The sequence below is a fragment of the Epinephelus lanceolatus genome, chromosome 16 (assembly GCF_041903045.1).
Source record: "Epinephelus lanceolatus isolate andai-2023 chromosome 16, ASM4190304v1, whole genome shotgun sequence".
NCBI classification, from domain to species: domain Eukaryota; kingdom Metazoa; phylum Chordata; class Actinopteri; order Perciformes; family Serranidae; genus Epinephelus; species Epinephelus lanceolatus.
In genome coordinates, this window is record NC_135749.1 from 38684648 (window position 1) to 38702636 (window position 17989).

At 40.4% G+C, this 17989-nt stretch overlaps 1 protein-coding gene and 1 pseudogene across 1 annotated transcript; both read right to left on the minus strand.

The window, feature by feature from the left end:
* Nucleotides 1–1556: 1556 nt before the first annotated feature.
* On the minus strand, nucleotides 1557–13780 carry LOC144467288 (E3 SUMO-protein ligase KIAA1586-like; annotated as a pseudogene).
* Nucleotides 13781–14488: 708 nt separating this feature from the next.
* On the minus strand, nucleotides 14489–17402 carry LOC144467289 (uncharacterized). Its single transcript, XM_078175517.1, has 2 exons — nucleotides 17164–17402; nucleotides 14489–15011 (listed from the first exon to the last, which is right to left on the minus strand). The coding sequence occupies exons 1-2, from the start codon at nucleotides 17400–17402 to the stop codon at nucleotides 14489–14491; spliced, it is 762 nt and encodes a 253-aa protein (XP_078031643.1).
* Between the last annotated feature and the right edge of the window lie 587 nt (nucleotides 17403–17989).

Below are 17989 nucleotides of genomic sequence, written 5' to 3' on the forward strand. Positions count from 1 at the left end.
AGAGAAACAGATTAAATACAGAAACACAGTAAATCCTTAAGGGGAAGAATTACACACAAAATTTGCATGTATAGCACATTGTAATGTTTGGTCCATTTCATTAATAAATAGTTCTCAACGTTACTGACTTCTTTTATATGTCCGGGGACAAACAGCTGCTGGCAAAGCTTTGGGTGCTGCGCCAAGACTGCTTCGATTCCATACAGCCGCAATCCATCTTGCAGCTGCTGCAAGATGGGAATCAGCCTCACCAATGAATGCATGGTGATAGCACTAATAATTAGTAAAGAAAAAACAAGAAAACTGTAAAACTGTAGAAAAAAGACTGTATTAGAGTGAAATTATCACTGAAGCATCTGGTGACAAATATTTTAATACTCTGTGGACATACTCGATGATGGCCTTTTTTTTTGTCCACGTTTATTGGCCCCATGTAGCCACAGGCCACAATTGCGTCCGATAATTCTATTAGTTCTATTAGTTTTAGTCTTTCTTACATACCTAGGTCTTGCATGTTCAAAACAGCACAAAGAAACAAACAACAAACAATACATGAAAACAATCCACCATGGAATACATCCAATAATCTTTTTTTGTTTTGTTTTAAATGTTGTAGAGCTCCTAAATAAAGTTTTTGAGGACCCGGAGAATGTTTTGGGGGTCCTACAGTAAGTTTTAGAGGTCATGGATAATGTTGTAGGGGATTTGGAGGATGTTTTACGAGAGACGGAGCTCTTGTGCCCATGATTACAGTAACATGTGCCGTGCCGGAAAAGTGCAATAGAACTTGGTAGAATAGAATTTGGGCAGGATTCAAGCAGACCGAGTCGGTTGGATTGACGTCATAGCATTGTTGTGTGAGTGGCTTTCCTGTAAAAAGCATGTGTAGCATGCAGTTTGCGTCTGTGTAGACTGTAGCCTATTTGTAAGACTTTGGTTTGACACGGAACACCAGGGGAGACCCCCTAATTGTCACGGTAATTCACACACTAAGTCATATTTAAAGCACATGACGTTTCTCTTCATTCTTGGCCCGCAAGTAGTTAATGTAGTTCTCAAGCACTCATTTTTTGTGCTCGGAAAGGATCCAAACAAACATCAATTTAATGTGGAAGGCTATGTTTCCGAGCTAGCACAATGAAACGCATTTACACCAGAAATCTGAATTTCCAACCTGAATCTTTCCGAGTTTCGAGTCCAATCGAACGCAGCAATAGCCTAATTAATTACATCAGACAACAAAATTCCATGACTTTTCCAAATATTAGAATTTAAATTCAGTGACTCTCCAAGGCATGGAAAATTCATTTTCACAATTCCATTAGTTTTCCAGGTTTTACATAATCATGCAAACCCTGTTTTGATGTAGCACTGCAGTCCGCTCACCTTACTGTCCAAGTATGATGCCTGCACATCAGTGGACACCTGTTAAAACATTATTAGGTCATCATGTATTTTGTTAACAATCAACCTATGGATTTCAATCTCTTAAAATGAAACAGAAGCCATTTGATGCATCACTGCTGTCTGCTCACCTTTCTGTCCAATAATGATGGCTACACATCAGTGGACACCTGTAAAACAATTGGGTTGTTATATGTTTCAGTAAATAAAAATAATACATCTCTGGCTTAATAGTAAATACTATATATGATGTCTAAATCCCTGTGTAATATTTGTTTTAATTGCTTACCAATGTCTGATCATCCAAGTCGATAACGTCATCATCAGAGTTCATCTGTATAAGTAAACAGAGTGAGAAAATAGAAAGAATAGATATAAACAAGTGTATCATATGTTGCAAACGTCTCAATGATTGTGACAAAGATGGGAGACCAGTCAGAAAAAAGTGCCAATTGGATGTGTTATTTCAAATAAATTAACATAACTAGTAACAACAGGCATGAGATGTGGAGAGTAAATGCATCAGTAGTAAGTGCAATGTATGGGTGAGTGTTGCTGCATCCACCAATACATACACATTTCTCAAAGGACAATCTAACCAAAAACAGAGAGATGTGGAGCCTTGGGGAGAGAGACAAACAATGACCAAGCTGGTACTTGTAGCCTTGGGATACGTTTCCACGTAGCCGGGTATTTTCATCAACGGATATTTCACCCTCTCCGTTTTTAAAAAATAATATTGTGCACAGCTGTCCGTTTTCAGAAAAGCTTTCGGTTTACACTAACCCGTGTATAGGTGTATATATGCCATCAAGAGCATGCCAAACCTGTAGGTGGCAGCGTAACGTGAAGCTCAAGCCCACGTTAGCCAATCAGAATCCACAAAATAGCAACAACAACAATGCATCACTTCCTCCGAAGTCCGTCTTCCCCAGTTGACATGCAAATGGGCAAAACAGAGTTTTCCAAAATCTCCACCCTGGCCAGAGTTTTTAGAAAGAATAGTTTTCAGAGGAGAATTCGCCACAAACGAAGGGAAATGTCTCCGTATATGAAAATAGCCGGCTATGTCGAAATATAGCCTTGGAGGAGGCCTACACAGGTACCACCACATTATCGTAACAACCCTCCATGACTGCCTGCAGGTAGAGGCCTGTGACAAAACTACAGACAGAGAGGGAGGGGTCGTAACACTTATTAACTTTTTTGGTAAGCTAATGGGGACACTGCAAACATGGTCCCACCATCAAATAGTTTCTCTGTAAACCAACCTGTACATCGGACAGAGAGAAAGAAAGTCAATATGTTACAGTTTATTGACAGCAAGCCATACCTCATCAGTGCCTTTAGACTCGGTACATGTCTTGACATGGAGACTAAGGAGCTGCAGCGGCACAGACTCCTGGCATGACACACACCGAGCTTTCGGCATGGCCCTGAACTCCGAAGCTGTGAAGGGCAGGGGAGAAATGTCCAGAGTGTGCTGGATAGGCATAATGACAGACAGCCCTTGCCTCCCCAGGTCTTCACAAGACTAGCCCCCGTGTATCCTTCCTCTTCTGGTGACAAAAGGTTCAGTTTCCGTTGACCTGACCCTCCTGTTTAGGTTTTAATATCAAATAATTATTTCTGGTCAACTCCTTGTTTGAAGGATCATACTTTTCAAAAATGACAACTTTACAACAAAACAAAACAAAAAAATTTCTTCACTTTGAGAAAAGAAAATTAGTCAAGTTTAAGATTTATATCTTGCTTTTTACCCATGGCTTTGTGAAGCATCCAGGCCCCTCCAGATCAGACATTTTCGGATATGTCTCACAAAGAATGTCTGTGATCTATGGATGTAAGATGAGAAAATATGTTTCAAATAAATGAGCACAAGATAAATATGTTTATTAGAGTTAATGCCAGCATTCCTAGAATAAATGAAATATTTGGTTGCAAAGATCAGGCATAATCTGTAGCTGGATATTCTGTTTTAATAAGGCTTGCCTCTATTTTGTGCAAAATTAAATTTTTTACCCTGCTTCACTAACAATGTCATACCAGATCACATACCTCCTTATGGCCAGCAACCTCTGGAACATTTACAGTCCTTCTTCCCAACCCAGCCTGTAGAAGCTTCAGCTCCTCAGAGGGTTTTGGCATCTTTTCTGTGGAGCTATGCAGTAGGAAGAACTGGACTGGGGTCAGTTTGGTGCCTGTCCTTTTTTTGGAGAGAGATCTAGAATTTTGTCTAAATAGTCCAGGGAAACACCTGAAAGAAAGTGTGTAGCAAAACTTCAGATTATTCTGACATCTCAACTGTCAAACAACTGTGTGAGGAACTAAAGATGACTCTTGTTGATGCTTCTGTGTTGGTCTTTACCCCTGCTTTTATCATTTACAGATAATACTAAAAACCAACTTCTATTCATTCCTTTTATTTCACACAAAATTTAAATGGACTTGGGCAACAACAAAAAAATCATCCTAATGCATCCTTTGAACAACATCCAAACCTGGCCATGTTGCTCTGAACAGTCAATCAATCATGTAATTACTGTTACAGTAATAATAATAATAATATACTACAGTCTTACCTGCAGTATACGGTATTTATGAAGAGAAAACAGTACTATATTTGGCAATTTAGCTGACTTGTCTAACTAGCTTTATATAACTTGTATTTACTTCAAATTATTCTGTAAACTATATTTTCTTCATTTACTGTTTTTAATCTGTATTTCATTCACATATGCCTTTTTAACCTTTCTTTACATCATTTGCTGATTTTAATGTTTTGCATTAAAATCAGCAAATTTACATTAATTTATGCTTTTTTTAATCTCTACTTAAATCATTCAATCAATTTTTAACCTAGATTTACTTAATTTTTTAATTTTCATATGTATTTCATTCATGTATGCTCTTTTACCCTCTACTTACATTATGTTAAATTACATTGTTTTAAAGCCATTTACTTCACTTAATTTTTATCTGTTCATGTGCTCCTATGTCAGTCTCCTATGTGCCTCAATGTTATCAGTTATGATTTTATTTCTCTCAGTGTTCAGATTAATCATTGTAAAGCTAATTACATTACTTATTACTCAGCAGCAAAAGTAACACATTACTCAGAGCCCCCCCCCGCCCCCCCCCCCCCCCCCCCCCCCACACACACACACACACACACACACACACACAGTGTGCGCCGGCACCATAGTCTGTATAATATGACTGGCACACAACACTTGTAGTGTAATGTGAACATTATGAATGTTTATTTTGATATTTAATATTTAAACTGAAAACGTGTAATAAACACAAGCAAGCTATTCAAGTCATCATGTCTGAGGTAAAATCACGACTCACTAACTTCAAAGTTCCACTCCTAATATGCAACATATCATGATACATACTGTTTGGCGCTGGATTGCTCAGCGAAATTCTCAACATGGCAACCAAATTTAATGCCACGTTGTGCAATTCCTCCTAAAGAAAATCAGTAGAAATTAAGAAATGTACTTGTTGTAACAAACAGCTCCAAAAATGAAGAGCTTTATGTAGCGTTAAACATTTTAAAACAATAATTCACCTCTTTTGGCTCCGCCATGTTCTGATAACAATTTGATGAAGATTTTCATTCAAAATCTACCTGCAGGACACAAAAATACAAGATAAACAATGTGACAGTGTGGCTACCCAACAAGTTAAACCCACTTCTTGTTTAAAGAGTTTGAATGCAGGATTTTTACTTGTAGTGGTTATGCAATTGTTATCGTTTTGCACATGTAGCACTAACTAGTGGCCTGCACGGGCCTAGAATCTGGGCCCGCACCCGGCCCGGCTCACTGGTTTATCATAATACTCAGGCCGCAACCCAACCCAAGCCCGACTTTTTTTCCCCCTTTTTATTTAACCTCCAAAACAACCTGTAGGCTGCTAATGTTGCATCCATTAAAATAGTTCAATTGGAGGTTTCAGTGAGTCTATATTCATGTTATGAATATAGCCTCTGTGGTCTATATTTTGACTGAAGGGATTAAGTTAAATAGGAAGTTACTTTGTTACTGTATTCTTTAGTGTATTTTATATGAGACTGGGTGAACAGATGCGACAGGTGTGTAGTTACAGTGCCCTCCAAAAGTATTGGAACAGTGAGTCCAATTCGTTTACTTTTGTTGTAGACTGAAAACATTTGGGTTTGACATCAAAAGATGAATATGAGACAAGAGATCAACATTTCAGCTTTTTTTCCAGGTATTTACATCTGGATCTGATACACAACTTAGAAGATAACATTATTTGTAATGGAACACACAATTTTTAGGTGAGCAAAAGTATTGGAACATATAAACTTAAAACAGATTAAAGTGAATGAGACTTAATATTTAGTTGCAAATCCTTTGCTTTCAATAACTGCATCAAGCCTGTGACCCATTGACATCACCAAACATGCATTCTTCTTTTGTGATGCTTTTCCAGGCTTTCACCGCAGTCTCTTTCAGTTGTTGTTTGTTTTGGGGGGTTACTCCCTTCAGTCTCCTCTTCAGCAGGTAAAATGCATGCTCTATTGGGTTTAAGTCTGGAGACTGACTTGGCCAGTCTAAAACCTTCCACTTCTTGCCCCTGATGAACTCCTTTGTTGTTTTGGCAGTGTGTTTTGGGTCGTTATCTTGCTGCATGATGAAGGATCCCCCAATCAGTTTGGTTGGATCTTTCTTTAAATTAGCAGACAAAATGTTTCTGTAGATTTGTGAGTTCATTTTGCTGCTGCCATCATGTGTTACATCATCAATGAAGATGAAAGAGCCTGTCCCAGAAGAAGCAATGCAAGCACAAGCCATGACATTACCTCCACCGTGTTTCACAGATGAGCTTGTATGTTTGGGATCATGAGCAGATCCTTTCTTTCTCCAAACTTTTGCCTTTCCATCACTTTGGAAAAAGTTAATCTTTGTCTCATCAGTCCATAAAACTTTTTCCCAGAATTTTTGAGGCTCATCTCTGTACCTTTTGGCAAATTCCAGCCTGGCCTTCCTATTCTTCTTGCTAATGAGTGGTTTGCATCTTCTGGTGTAGCCTCTGTACTTTTGTTCATGAAGTCTTTTGCGAACAGTAGATTGTGATACCTTCACTCCTGCCCTCTGGAGGTTGTTGCTGATGTCACTAACAGTTGTTTTAGGGTCTTTCTTTACAGCTCTCACAATGTTTTTGTCATCAACTGCTGATGTTTTCCTTGGTCTACCTGTTTGACGTCTGTTGCTTAGTACACCAGTGGTTTCTTTCTTCTTCAGGACATTCCAAATGGTTGTACTGGCTATGGCCAATGTTTGTGCAATGGCTCTGATTGATTGTCCATCTTCTCTCAGATTCACAATTGCTTCTTTTTCACCCATAGACAGCTCTCTGGTTTTCATGTTGGTTCCACCTCTAAATGCAGTCTGCACAGGCAAAACCTATCGTACCCAATCTGAAAGTGAGCTCAGACATTCAGTGCTATTTATTGTTTGAATAATCAATGTAATTAGGAAACACCTGGGCAACAAAACACACCTGTCAGTCACATGTTCCAATACTTTTGCTCTCATGAAAAATGGGTGGGTTCAAACAAAAGGTGCTATCTTCTAAGTTGTGTATCAGATCCAGATGTAAATAACTGGAAATGAAAGCTGAAATGTTGATCTCTTGTCCCATATTCATCTTTTGATGTCAAACCCAAATATTTTCAGTCTACAACAAAAATAAAGGAATTGGCCTCACTGTTCCAATACTTTTGGAGGGCACTGTATATAGCCTACCCCCGAACTTATTTGAGCACTTTAAATGGCATAAGTGGGTACATTTAATACAACTCACATTACTGGTATTAACTTATAATAACTAAGGACGGACAGTGTTAGAAAAAAGGCGTTTCTCTTCACAGAGCTGACCGGACTATGACATTAACTAGCGCAGCAGTTACACAACTTTAATGTTACATAAAAGCAGACGAGGGGGCTGAGTATTTCCACTTATATTGATCAAGTTAGCAAGTTAGTTGTATTCTAATATACTACTAATACTACTAATATTAAGGCTAATAACTCAATATGATATATTATTCAGTCCTCCGTTGCTTAAAGGGGCAAAAAGTGATATCATTTCACCGCTAGGGTTCGCAGTTGTGTGCTGCCTGTACACCAGAACAAACTGTCTCATGAGCCCCGCCAAAATAAACTTAGATTTTCATGAGATTTAATTGTAATAAAGTGATCAAAAGTATCCCGAAATGACAACATCATGATGCCGATTCATAAAAAGTCTGAATTGACGAATTGCTTTGTCAGGTCTGTCTGCAAGACGACAAGCAAACAACTGTTAAAATGTTTGTTTAGTGAATGAGTTCTGGTTGATCTGCGGCCGGACCGGCTATGTGAACAGCGGGCCCGAGGCCCTACATCCACATCGCCAGCTAACGTTAGCTGGCGGCTAGCAGCAGCTCAGGTCTGCGTGTTACTACTGCAGAAGCTGGGTCTCAGCAAGGTTACCCTATCTTCCTTTACAAACGTCCATACTATAATGACGCCAGGCTCAAACCCCGCAAAAATAACAATAAATAATAACAACGCTAGTTAACTTAGCCGAAAACTATCGAGCAAGCCGTTGTATGCATATGTATTAAGCATATGTATTAAGTAATTTGCTGGATTAGACAATGCCATTTATAAGTAACTTTTCAACATTTTAACTTACTTGAACATCTTCAGATGTCACGGTCGCCATTCTTCTTCTTCTTCCTTTACAGTAGTTGGCAACAGGGATGGTCCATGTGGGTGTGATCACATCAGAGCTACAGATGGTCAGCGTTTCACACAACTTCATGTCCAAAATCCTGAACTATCACTTTAAGTTACTGGAGCCTCCGTGTTTATTATTTTATAGTTTCACCAAGGCAGATACAAACCCTTGGCTATACGGTAATGCAAAAATTTAGATGCCAACCGCCCTTAAACACCAAATAAGAAGAAGAAGAAGACAAAGAAGAAGACGAAGAAGAACTGTCCAATGACAACTCTGCGCGCCTTAATTTGAAATTACGTCAGTTTGAATGACTGTGCTGCTAACCCTAACCAAGTGGTTTTTGTGCCTAAACCTAACCAGACCTTAAACACAGGGCATCATGATGATTTCGGAACGGACTTCGAAACAATGGGTTTAATATGGTCGGAACAATGGGATGTTGGACCAATGGGCAGTTCCCGTAACTATCGAGGTCTACATGAGTCACGTGACGCCCAAGCATTTTGGACTTCCATTGTCGCGACTGTGTTATATCAAAGATACTGGATTACTACAAGATGGCCCACCTACAATATACTCCCATTGTATGAAATGGTATACATTTCCGGTCTCCTAAGTAGGCATCGTCCCCCGTACCCTAATCAAAGACGATGGAGAACCGCCAATCAAAGACGAGTATCCCCCAGCCTCGCTTCTGTCAACATGTGTGTACCCTTACTGGCCGTAAGCTAAATAAACGGTCCATGAAAAAAAAATTTTTCCTGCGGATGTCTTAGTTACAACATTATTGAGCTAACTGGAGTAATTTCATGTCGTATCCGACAATGGGAGGCTTTTAACAGATGACGTCCTGATGTTAGCTTTGCTGCTGCTGTTAGCTGTCCCTGTCAGCTGCAGCCACTGATGCTTTCTAGACATCGTGATTTCCCAAAACTGAATAAATACCACACATAGCAACACAAAACTGCTTTGCTAACCCAATCATGTTGTTTATATAAACACAAGAAGTTTGCGCTCCTTGTGCTTATTTAAACAACATGATTGGGTTAGCAAAGATAATTAAGATATCCGCTGGAAAACATATTTTTTTAATCCAGTATTTTTGGTGAAACTGCACTGATTTCAGCACCAGAGAGGAGATATGTGTTGCCAGATCTCGCAAGAGTGTGTTGTTGAGACAGAGACAGGTCTTGAACAAAGTAAATTTTCTCCTGATATGTCAGTCTGAAATTTGCCATATTGGTGTCGGAATGTTCTGAAGATATGTGGCTTGCGATAAATGGGCCCAGTATTTGCTTCCGTGACTATGGGGCGAAAGAATCGTCCATAATCTGTAATCACGTTCATTTCTCCCACTGAAGTCAATGGACTCAGGACCTGCTGTTAGTCTCCTAAAGGGGCATGGTGGTCACGAACCCTGATACAGGAAACTGACTCGCAGTGGACCGTTGTGGTTTATCCACTGTCTTTGGTTATATTATACGGCACTGCTGCAAGTCTGCATATTCTTCTTCTAAAACTACACAACACTGAAAAGGTAACGACTTAAACTCAACTTGTGCGCCACCTAGTGGTGTGGTGGAGCGGCTGCATCAAGAGAGGTGGCACATTAATTATTAATATGTATATATTTTTTTGAACTTTTAAAAATGCTATGGGCAGCTCCCTGCACTTAATTTTCATCTGCTGTTCACTGTTGTACTCATTTACTGTACAGTGTTTTACTTATTACAGTACTTTGAGTACCTCAAATTTTTATTTAAGGTAAGGTAAGGTAAACCTTTGATGTCCCAGAAGGGCAATTTGAGGAACAGACATCAGCCATTAGTACAACAAAACAGACAATACAATACAAACACACAGAATCCAGAATCACACACTGTCAGGGGTAAATCATGGACAATTAGTGGTCACAGCTGATTAAGATAAGTGACAGCAGACGGGACAAAGGTCGATCTGTAACACTTAGTGTTACATTTAGGAAGGCAAAATCTCCACCCTGATAAAACATGGAGGGGATGTTGAAAGTCTAATGCCTGGTACACACTACACGACTTTTCTGCCCGTTCTGAAAGTCACTATGTCACATTACACGATTGTGGAGTCATAAAATCGTGCCGTGACTTGGCCAACAGACATGACACACTACACGATGGTACTCACCAATCATCCCCGGTCGTCTTTCACGACGTGCGTGATGTCATCGGGTTATTTTTGTCCTATTTCTATTACTTTTACTATTATTTCAGTCACTGTGTCTGTTCATGTGCAAGCTGAAATGTTGTAGTAATGTTAAAAAAGTGCCACCAGATGGCAGGAGCTACATTTGAAGTACCGTAGCAAACATACAAGTCACTGAATCCTCCACAAGTTCCTGCAAATGTTTCACAATAAAAGCCTATTTAAAAAATGAAGGGATTCTCTCAACCAAAGTCATAAGGGGTTTTTAATGTTAAACAGATACAGGAAGTGTTGAGTTTGAAATGATGGCTCGAGAAAAACAGGGACAAGACAGACAAAACAGTAAGAACATTGAGGAAACATAACAAGCATGTATGAATAAATAAAATAGTTGGATGCTCATATATATGCTCATAGTTTAAAGTGCTTAGGAAATTTTAAATCTATTGTTGTGCAGTCATTGCTGTAGGCACAAAAGACTTGCTATACCTTGTGGTCCTAATTTTCCTCTGCAGGATTCTGCCATAAGACAATAGACCAAGCTTTAGAGGTGACCCTCTCTTCATACAGATGCTGCAGGTTATTTACAGTAACACCAGTGACCTAACAGCACAACTTGACCACTTTTTCCAACTTGTTCTTGTTTTTAAGGCTCAGATTATCAAACCAACAGAAAGTGGCGGCGGCAGCCGATTTTTACTCAAGGTGCTAGGGGGGAGCTTGACTATTAATTGGAGGTGCTAAGGAGTTGTGGATATAGCCTACCAATATAAGCACGCAGTCCGAGTACGAGTCCAAATCAACAAAAAATCATGCACACTGTGGAATTAGAGGGACCACCAACAACAGCCATCTTTGAACAACACGTCTTTATTTTAATTTTGCTGGGCTCCACAATCATGAGGCAACCCTGGGAGAGAGAGAGAGAGAGAGAGAGAGAGAGAGAGAGAGAGAGAGAGAGAGAGAGAGAGAGCGAGCGCATGCATATTTTCACGGGCCATAATACACACACTGAGCAATACAAAAGAACAACAGCTCACTGTCCTTAACAGACAGCCGTGTACAGTACATCCCTGTACTGCGCCTATGGCAGGCTAATATATTGTTACTCACCACATCACTAACAATGTGTCTGTTATTGTAATTGCTGGCAAAGGCATCGATGACTTTATCTGTGTCCAGATCTTTGGTCCTCCTGGTGTTTATGGTCTAGAATGCCAGGTTACTGTTGCGCGTATGAGCGTATTTGAGCCAGAATACACTGACGAAGAGCTTCGTGAAATTGAAGAACGGAGGAGGAGAGAGAGAGAGAGGCGCAACAGGTAGAGGACGAGAGAGGAGGAATGGCTGCTGCAAGGCTGCATAGCTCTGGAGATTGGTGGTGTACCTGTGAATGCTGTGCCCCAGTGCCCACAGAAGAGGAGTGCCTCTGTTGCAAGGAATGGGACCGGTTGCAGCCTTATTTTCAAGGTCTGGATGGGACTGAGGACGAGACACCTCCACCTGGAGTAGTATCCAGCTGGGCTTTATCTAGAGCTCGCGAGATATATTTTGGCCGTGCTTTGGAAAGCAGAGCTAAATGGTAAACAAACATGGCAGCACACCGGTAAGGTAAGACAACACGTTTACATGTCGTTTTCTATATGTTCTCTGACATTTATCCTAACGATATGAGGAGGCCTTTGTGGAAAAAAAGCTTGTTTAGGGGACTAACTTTGCACTTGAAGTATGCCTGTTGACTTACGTTTTAACAGGTCTGACGCTACGGCTGTATCTAGGCTAATGGCTAACATGCTAACTATTATTTTTATGTCACTAGTCACTTGAAACAAATTTAGGACGATAGGAGACAGGTTGAAATAAACCGAAATTTCCCTTTATACAAGACAATAATTGACATATCAAAAATAGACGATCGCACACTGAATAGACTTTACTGAATTTATTGAGAGCGAACAACGCGTTTTGCCTGTGGCTTCTTCAGGTTCACTCATCATCAATAATTAGCCCCAATGTTCTTAAACTAGATGATAGTAAACCCCCAATGTCCTCATGTGTGAAAATAAAGTCCCAGTGTGCTTGAATGAAATGATAATAAAGTCCCAAAGTCCTCAAATGAGACAATAAAAAAGTCCCAGTGTCCTCAAACAAGATGATAATAAAGTCCCAATGTCCTCAAACAAGATAATGATAATGTCCCAATGTCCTCAAATGAGACAATAAAAAAGTCCCAATGTCCTCAAGCAAGATAACAATAAAGTGACCCTGAGGTTGACCTCTGAACCTAATTCTGAAAACTTCAGTACCTACATTTCTTTAACAGTGACCTCTAGGGAGCGAGATCTAATAAATGTAAAGTCTTAGGCAGGGTTCAAATTACACAATGGCTTTCGGGGGGGGCCTATTTTCCGGTGCGCACAACCACTTAACAGGTCACATGCATGTACATACATATAAGGCCGCAGCAGCGCAGTAAACTGTGGAGTTGCTGTGAAAAACATTATGCATGGTGGTCCTTTGCTGCATGTCATCCCCTCTCTCTCTCCCCCTTTCACACTTAACTGTTCTGTCCATTAAAGGCAAAAAATATCTTAAAAAAAAAACAAAAAACTGGAGACGGTTGATGTTCGGCCTGCTCTCTGAGAGCTCAACATCTTTGAAAAGGCCAACTGTCATGCGCTGTTCCATTTTTTGTGTAGATTTTCCTCCGCTGGTTTTCATTGATGTCAAGATGTCAACGGCCTGGTGAATGTAGCAGCTTGCATCTACTTAAGATGTTTCTTTGCGCTGCAGTTTTAGCGAGAGGCTTTCAAGTTCTCGTAAAACATCCTTCATACAAGCCAAATCAGCCAAAAATCCCGTGCTTATGAGGCGTTTGTGCAGTCCCCTGAATTTCTGCCTCTCTGTGCTACAGCGAGATGTGTCTCCCATCCTTGTCCTGAACTGGCGTGTCAGTGCGGGATAATCTTTCCAAACCGCTTTCAGTGTTAAAACTAGGCCTACTAGCTACCCAGCGGATGATAAAGATTTGGCCTATTTTCAGGATTTGCATGTTTAAAATCGTAGCTGCTTCTTGGAGCAGGCAGGCATTTTTTGATGACTGGTGATAAATGGCATACCGTTTTGAGTTAAAAAACTCAAACTGGTTACACCCAGCTACTTGCTTAAGCGAGTCTTTAACAACTAACTCAAGTCAGTGTGCTAGACAGTGTATAGACTGGGAGGTCTTCTTTGAGCTTAGTGATAAGTCCGCCGACTCTACCTCAGTGTACCGCTGCTCCATCTGTTGATATAGAGATGAGATTTTTTTCCTAGAAACTCATCGTCTAGTCCTAAAACACATATCACCCTGGGATATATTTAGAGGAAACTTTAATGCTTTCATGATACGAGGTCGTATACTTTGATATGTTACGCGCGAGGGACGCATACTCTTCCTCCTATGGTCAACATTGATTCTTAACATCCAATTAAACATACAGATTAACATTAAATCAGAATACACTTATTATGCCGTGGTATCAGCTAGCCTACGTCAAATACACACACTCTAGATTAACTCAATGACAATATATAATGAAAAACAAAATGAAGGAGCAGGTATTCATGCAACAAGTTGATTAATAATCCCTAATTATATCTTCATTCAAAATATATGAAGTTGACTTCCTTGCGGTAACTCTTCTTAACTCCGCCACAAGATGGCAGTATGGCTACATGTTAGAGAGTTGAAACTAAAATTGAATTCTGCAACTTATCAATCTTTTATTTTAACAGGGTTAAAGCAAAGCATCATTCAGATAAAACATGATTATGTATGTGTACAAGTCAGGACATGGCAAACGGCCAACAAAAAGGAACAAAAAGAATAATCTCACTTCCAACATACATTTCAATTTCAGAAGCATTTGCGGTCATCAAAGGGTGCATTGTTTTTCAAAGCAGAGCTGTTAATGAAGGCGTTGCCTCAGGGTGGAAAAGGGGACCCCCTTTATAAGTTAATGACTTCAAAGTCATTAACCATCTCACATGATCTCCTCTTGGTGTCAGAAAGTCTGCATCTCTCCTGACCAGGGTCAGTTCGGGGGCAGGGCAATAAACATCTGACCTTGCTGAGGATGGACTTATCAATGTGCCCCTACATGTAAATTATCAGGTACGCCAGCCCATGAACTGTGCTCTCGTCTATAATAATACTGATGCGTGACCCCAGTATTTTAACTTTTGAAACAAACTTAGCTCTGATTTCACTGGTGATGTGCCCAGTTATTTCAGCACAAGCATGGTCCGATTTGTGCACATTACCCATTTTGGCACCGTTAAGTTTTTGTAGGGACATTACAGCAGGGAGCTTTCTGTATGCCATTCTTTCCTTTGCTACCATATAGGCAGAACTAAGAGATGTAGTTGTTTCCTGCATTAAATGTGAATTTACTGCAAGTACTTTGTTTGGGAGCACATCTTTTCCCCTCATCTCCGAAATTTCAGCTGCTCTTTTGTTGGCCAAACTGTCTTGATGCTTGTATATCTTTCTCTGTAGGTTATTCTGTGACTTGCTACTGATGTCTCCGTTCATCCATTCTTCTGACAGATGTACTCCGGTTGCCCTTTCGGCGAGCAACAGGATTTTTGCCTCCATGCATAATGTACACCCTACTGCACTGTGCAAACACAGGCAGTGATGTGAGGAGAGGAATGAGGTGTGTGAGGTTGAGCCACTTGTCATTTGTCAAAAGACAAGACGTAATTGGTTTGTTTCGAATTACACCTGCCCCAACAAACCTACGTTGTAAACACAGCCAGCATGGTGAGGAGGGGGTGTGTCAACTTGCGTCGCATGTGTCTGTGTAAGATGGTCCTTGAGGTCAGATAAATGATTGATAAATGGACCCTATAGTACATTTGCTAAGGCTCCATTTGTACATTCTCAGAGAGAGTCAAATTAACACAGAGGATTGGGCCTTGAAATTCCAAAGTTTTGAAGTTAAAATAAGGATTGAGATTTGAAAATCACTGACCTACGAGCCATATTTTCACTACTTTTGAGATGATTTATTTGTGCAACGAATGGGATATAATCATTTCACTATCCTATATGAATACAAGGGCAAATCAAGTAAGAAATTCACTGTTATACTGTATAAAGTATAAATTATAGTGTATGCAAAAAAACTATAATTCTGTGTTTGCTATGTAAAGGTGGAGGTGGTGTTGGTACCAGTCCTGCTGATGCTTCAGAAGGAGAGGCCAGTGCAGGGCAATTGGTAGAAGGTACAGAAAAATGTCTGCAGAAGGGCATGTCATTGGTGGTACATAAGCTTGAGTTATTTGCATATTCCTTGGGATTACATTACAAGAATGCTATTTATTCATTATTATTATTAATCACCAGCCTGTAACAAGTTGCAGACACATGAACACCAGGCACTGGCAGTTGACATAAATGGCTCTCTCATGTAGTTGTAATAATAGCCTTCTTGGCACACAGCTTTATTCTATAAAGTGTTAGTGAATTTTGCTGTCTGTTGCATTACTCCTATATCCCAGTCCAAACATGAAAGCTATTGTATGTTCCAACCGTGGATTTAGGTTGGGGTTCATTAGGGTTCCCTGGTATGATAATCGGAGCCTTAGTTTATTAGTTAACTTAATATCATGTGATTGCTTATTAGGAACTATGCTCTTAGACTGTATTATATATTATTATATTGGCTGGCAATATAAGCCGGCATCTAAATGGTTTGCCGACAAAATAATACAATCATGTTTTTTATTTGAGTATAATACCATAGCATTATTTCAGGAGTCATGTTGTGACTGTTGTATTGAGGGGCATATTTTGGTGAGCAGTTTCAGTGGCATGTACCATGGTCTTAGGGCTGCTGCTCTTAGGGCTGCTGTAAAACTGCTCCTACTTAGGGTAACAGAAAAGTTTAACTTGGGTGCGACAGTACAATAGACACCCAAGACAGGATGGCAAAGGAGATACCAGCACACCAATGCAACTGGTCTGATATCAGCCCGTGAACCTTTTTTGTGGCAGTCCAACCCAGTTACACTGGTGTGCAGGTCTCTCCCTTGCTGTCCCATTTAATGAATGTAACAACCAACCCCATTTTCCCCTACTTCAGTTAATTTATTTGCTTACATTTCACCGTCCTTTAATAACAGCATCTTTGGACGGACAACAATGTCACCTCAGAGTCTGTTTCTTAGTTTTTCTGAAGTTTTCAATTGTTTCAAACAAACTGTTTCAGCTGACGTAGTTCACTCAGTCATCTCTGGAGCTGTCGTTCAGATTTTTATCCTTTCATGATGGTTTTTGTGCTGGTGTCAATCAGAGGTCCTGGAGGTGCTCAGAAGAAAATTTGAGGATACAATTGTAATGATTAAAAATAAATAAATGAAAAAAAACAAACAAAAAAAAACAAACAACTTTTTTTTTCAGGGAGGAACAAAGACAGTTCAGTATCTCAATCACTTTCTGTTTGTAATGTGTATTCATGAACACTAGAGGGAGCCACAATCCAAGTAAATCAGACAGATGCGGCCAGCAGTAATCCTCTACATCAGATTTAGATTTGACATAAACCTGTTTCATTCCCATTTTTTTCCAGACATAAAACTATAAAAATCCTTAGTCACTGATAACCTTTTGAAATAATCTTGTTTTTTATTTTTTTATTTTTTTACTTTCATGGAACAGTAGGTGAAAAAGTGTTTTATGGTCGGCATCAATTATGACCACTGGGATGATGTGTTGTATTTATTGACGGAATTATCATAATCTCCTTTGCAGTCCACGACACCTGCCTGCCACCCAGCACAAAATGCACCAGACCCTGATTTCTGTCCCTGTGGGTGGTGGGCTGAGACCGACCAGGCCCCATGGCACAAGGCCCGGCCACCAGACGCTCGCTGGCGAGCTCCCTCCCCAGTTCTGGCTCCAGGGGGGCCCCCCCGGTGTCCCTATATCGGGCAAGATGCTCAAAGTCCAAACTGTCCTTTTCATCAAGGTCTTCTTGAATTGCTGTTAGTCTGGCCTCTCCCATGCAACCACTTTGCCTTGGGAGACCCTACCAAGGGCTATTAGCCCCAGACAACACATCTCCAAGGTTCACAGGGATATGCAAACCCCTCCACCACGCTAAGGTGTCGATTCTCTGAAGAGCCTTCCTCCTGGGCGCCTCCAGCTGGAGGTGTTTCTGGCATGTCCCACTGGTAAGAGGCACCGGGGCAGATCCAGAACACACTGGAGGGATTACATATATCATCTGGCCTGGTAACGCCTTGGGGTCCCCCAGGGGGAGCTGAAAGGTGTTGCTGGGGAGAGGGACAACTGGGGCGCTTTGCTTGGCCTGCTGCCCCTGAGACCCGGTCCCAGATAAGCAGATAAAAATGAATGGATGGATGGATGCAGTCATCAAAATTTTGATATATCCCAGCTCAGTTATTAAAACATTTAAAACTCTGTCACTTGCCATCCCACAGCATCGCCAATAGAATGCTCTTATCATTTTCTACAGTGACTATTTACTTACCAAAATCTTATACATACTACGTATATCGCTGCTCCAATACCATGGCATTTACAAAAGCATATGATTGCATTTAGGCAACAAAAGCACGTGTTTAGGGT

Excerpts from the sequence above, each read along its gene's own strand:
- LOC144467289 (XM_078175517.1), bottom strand. The coding sequence starts at position 17,402 with ATGGGAGAGGCCAGACTAACAGCAATTCAAGAAGACCTTGATGAAAAG. Across the intron at positions 15,012-17,163 it reads CATTTTGTGCTGGGTGGCAG|TGCAGTAGGGTGTACATTAT; the intron begins GCAGGTGTCGTG and ends GTGTTTGCACAG.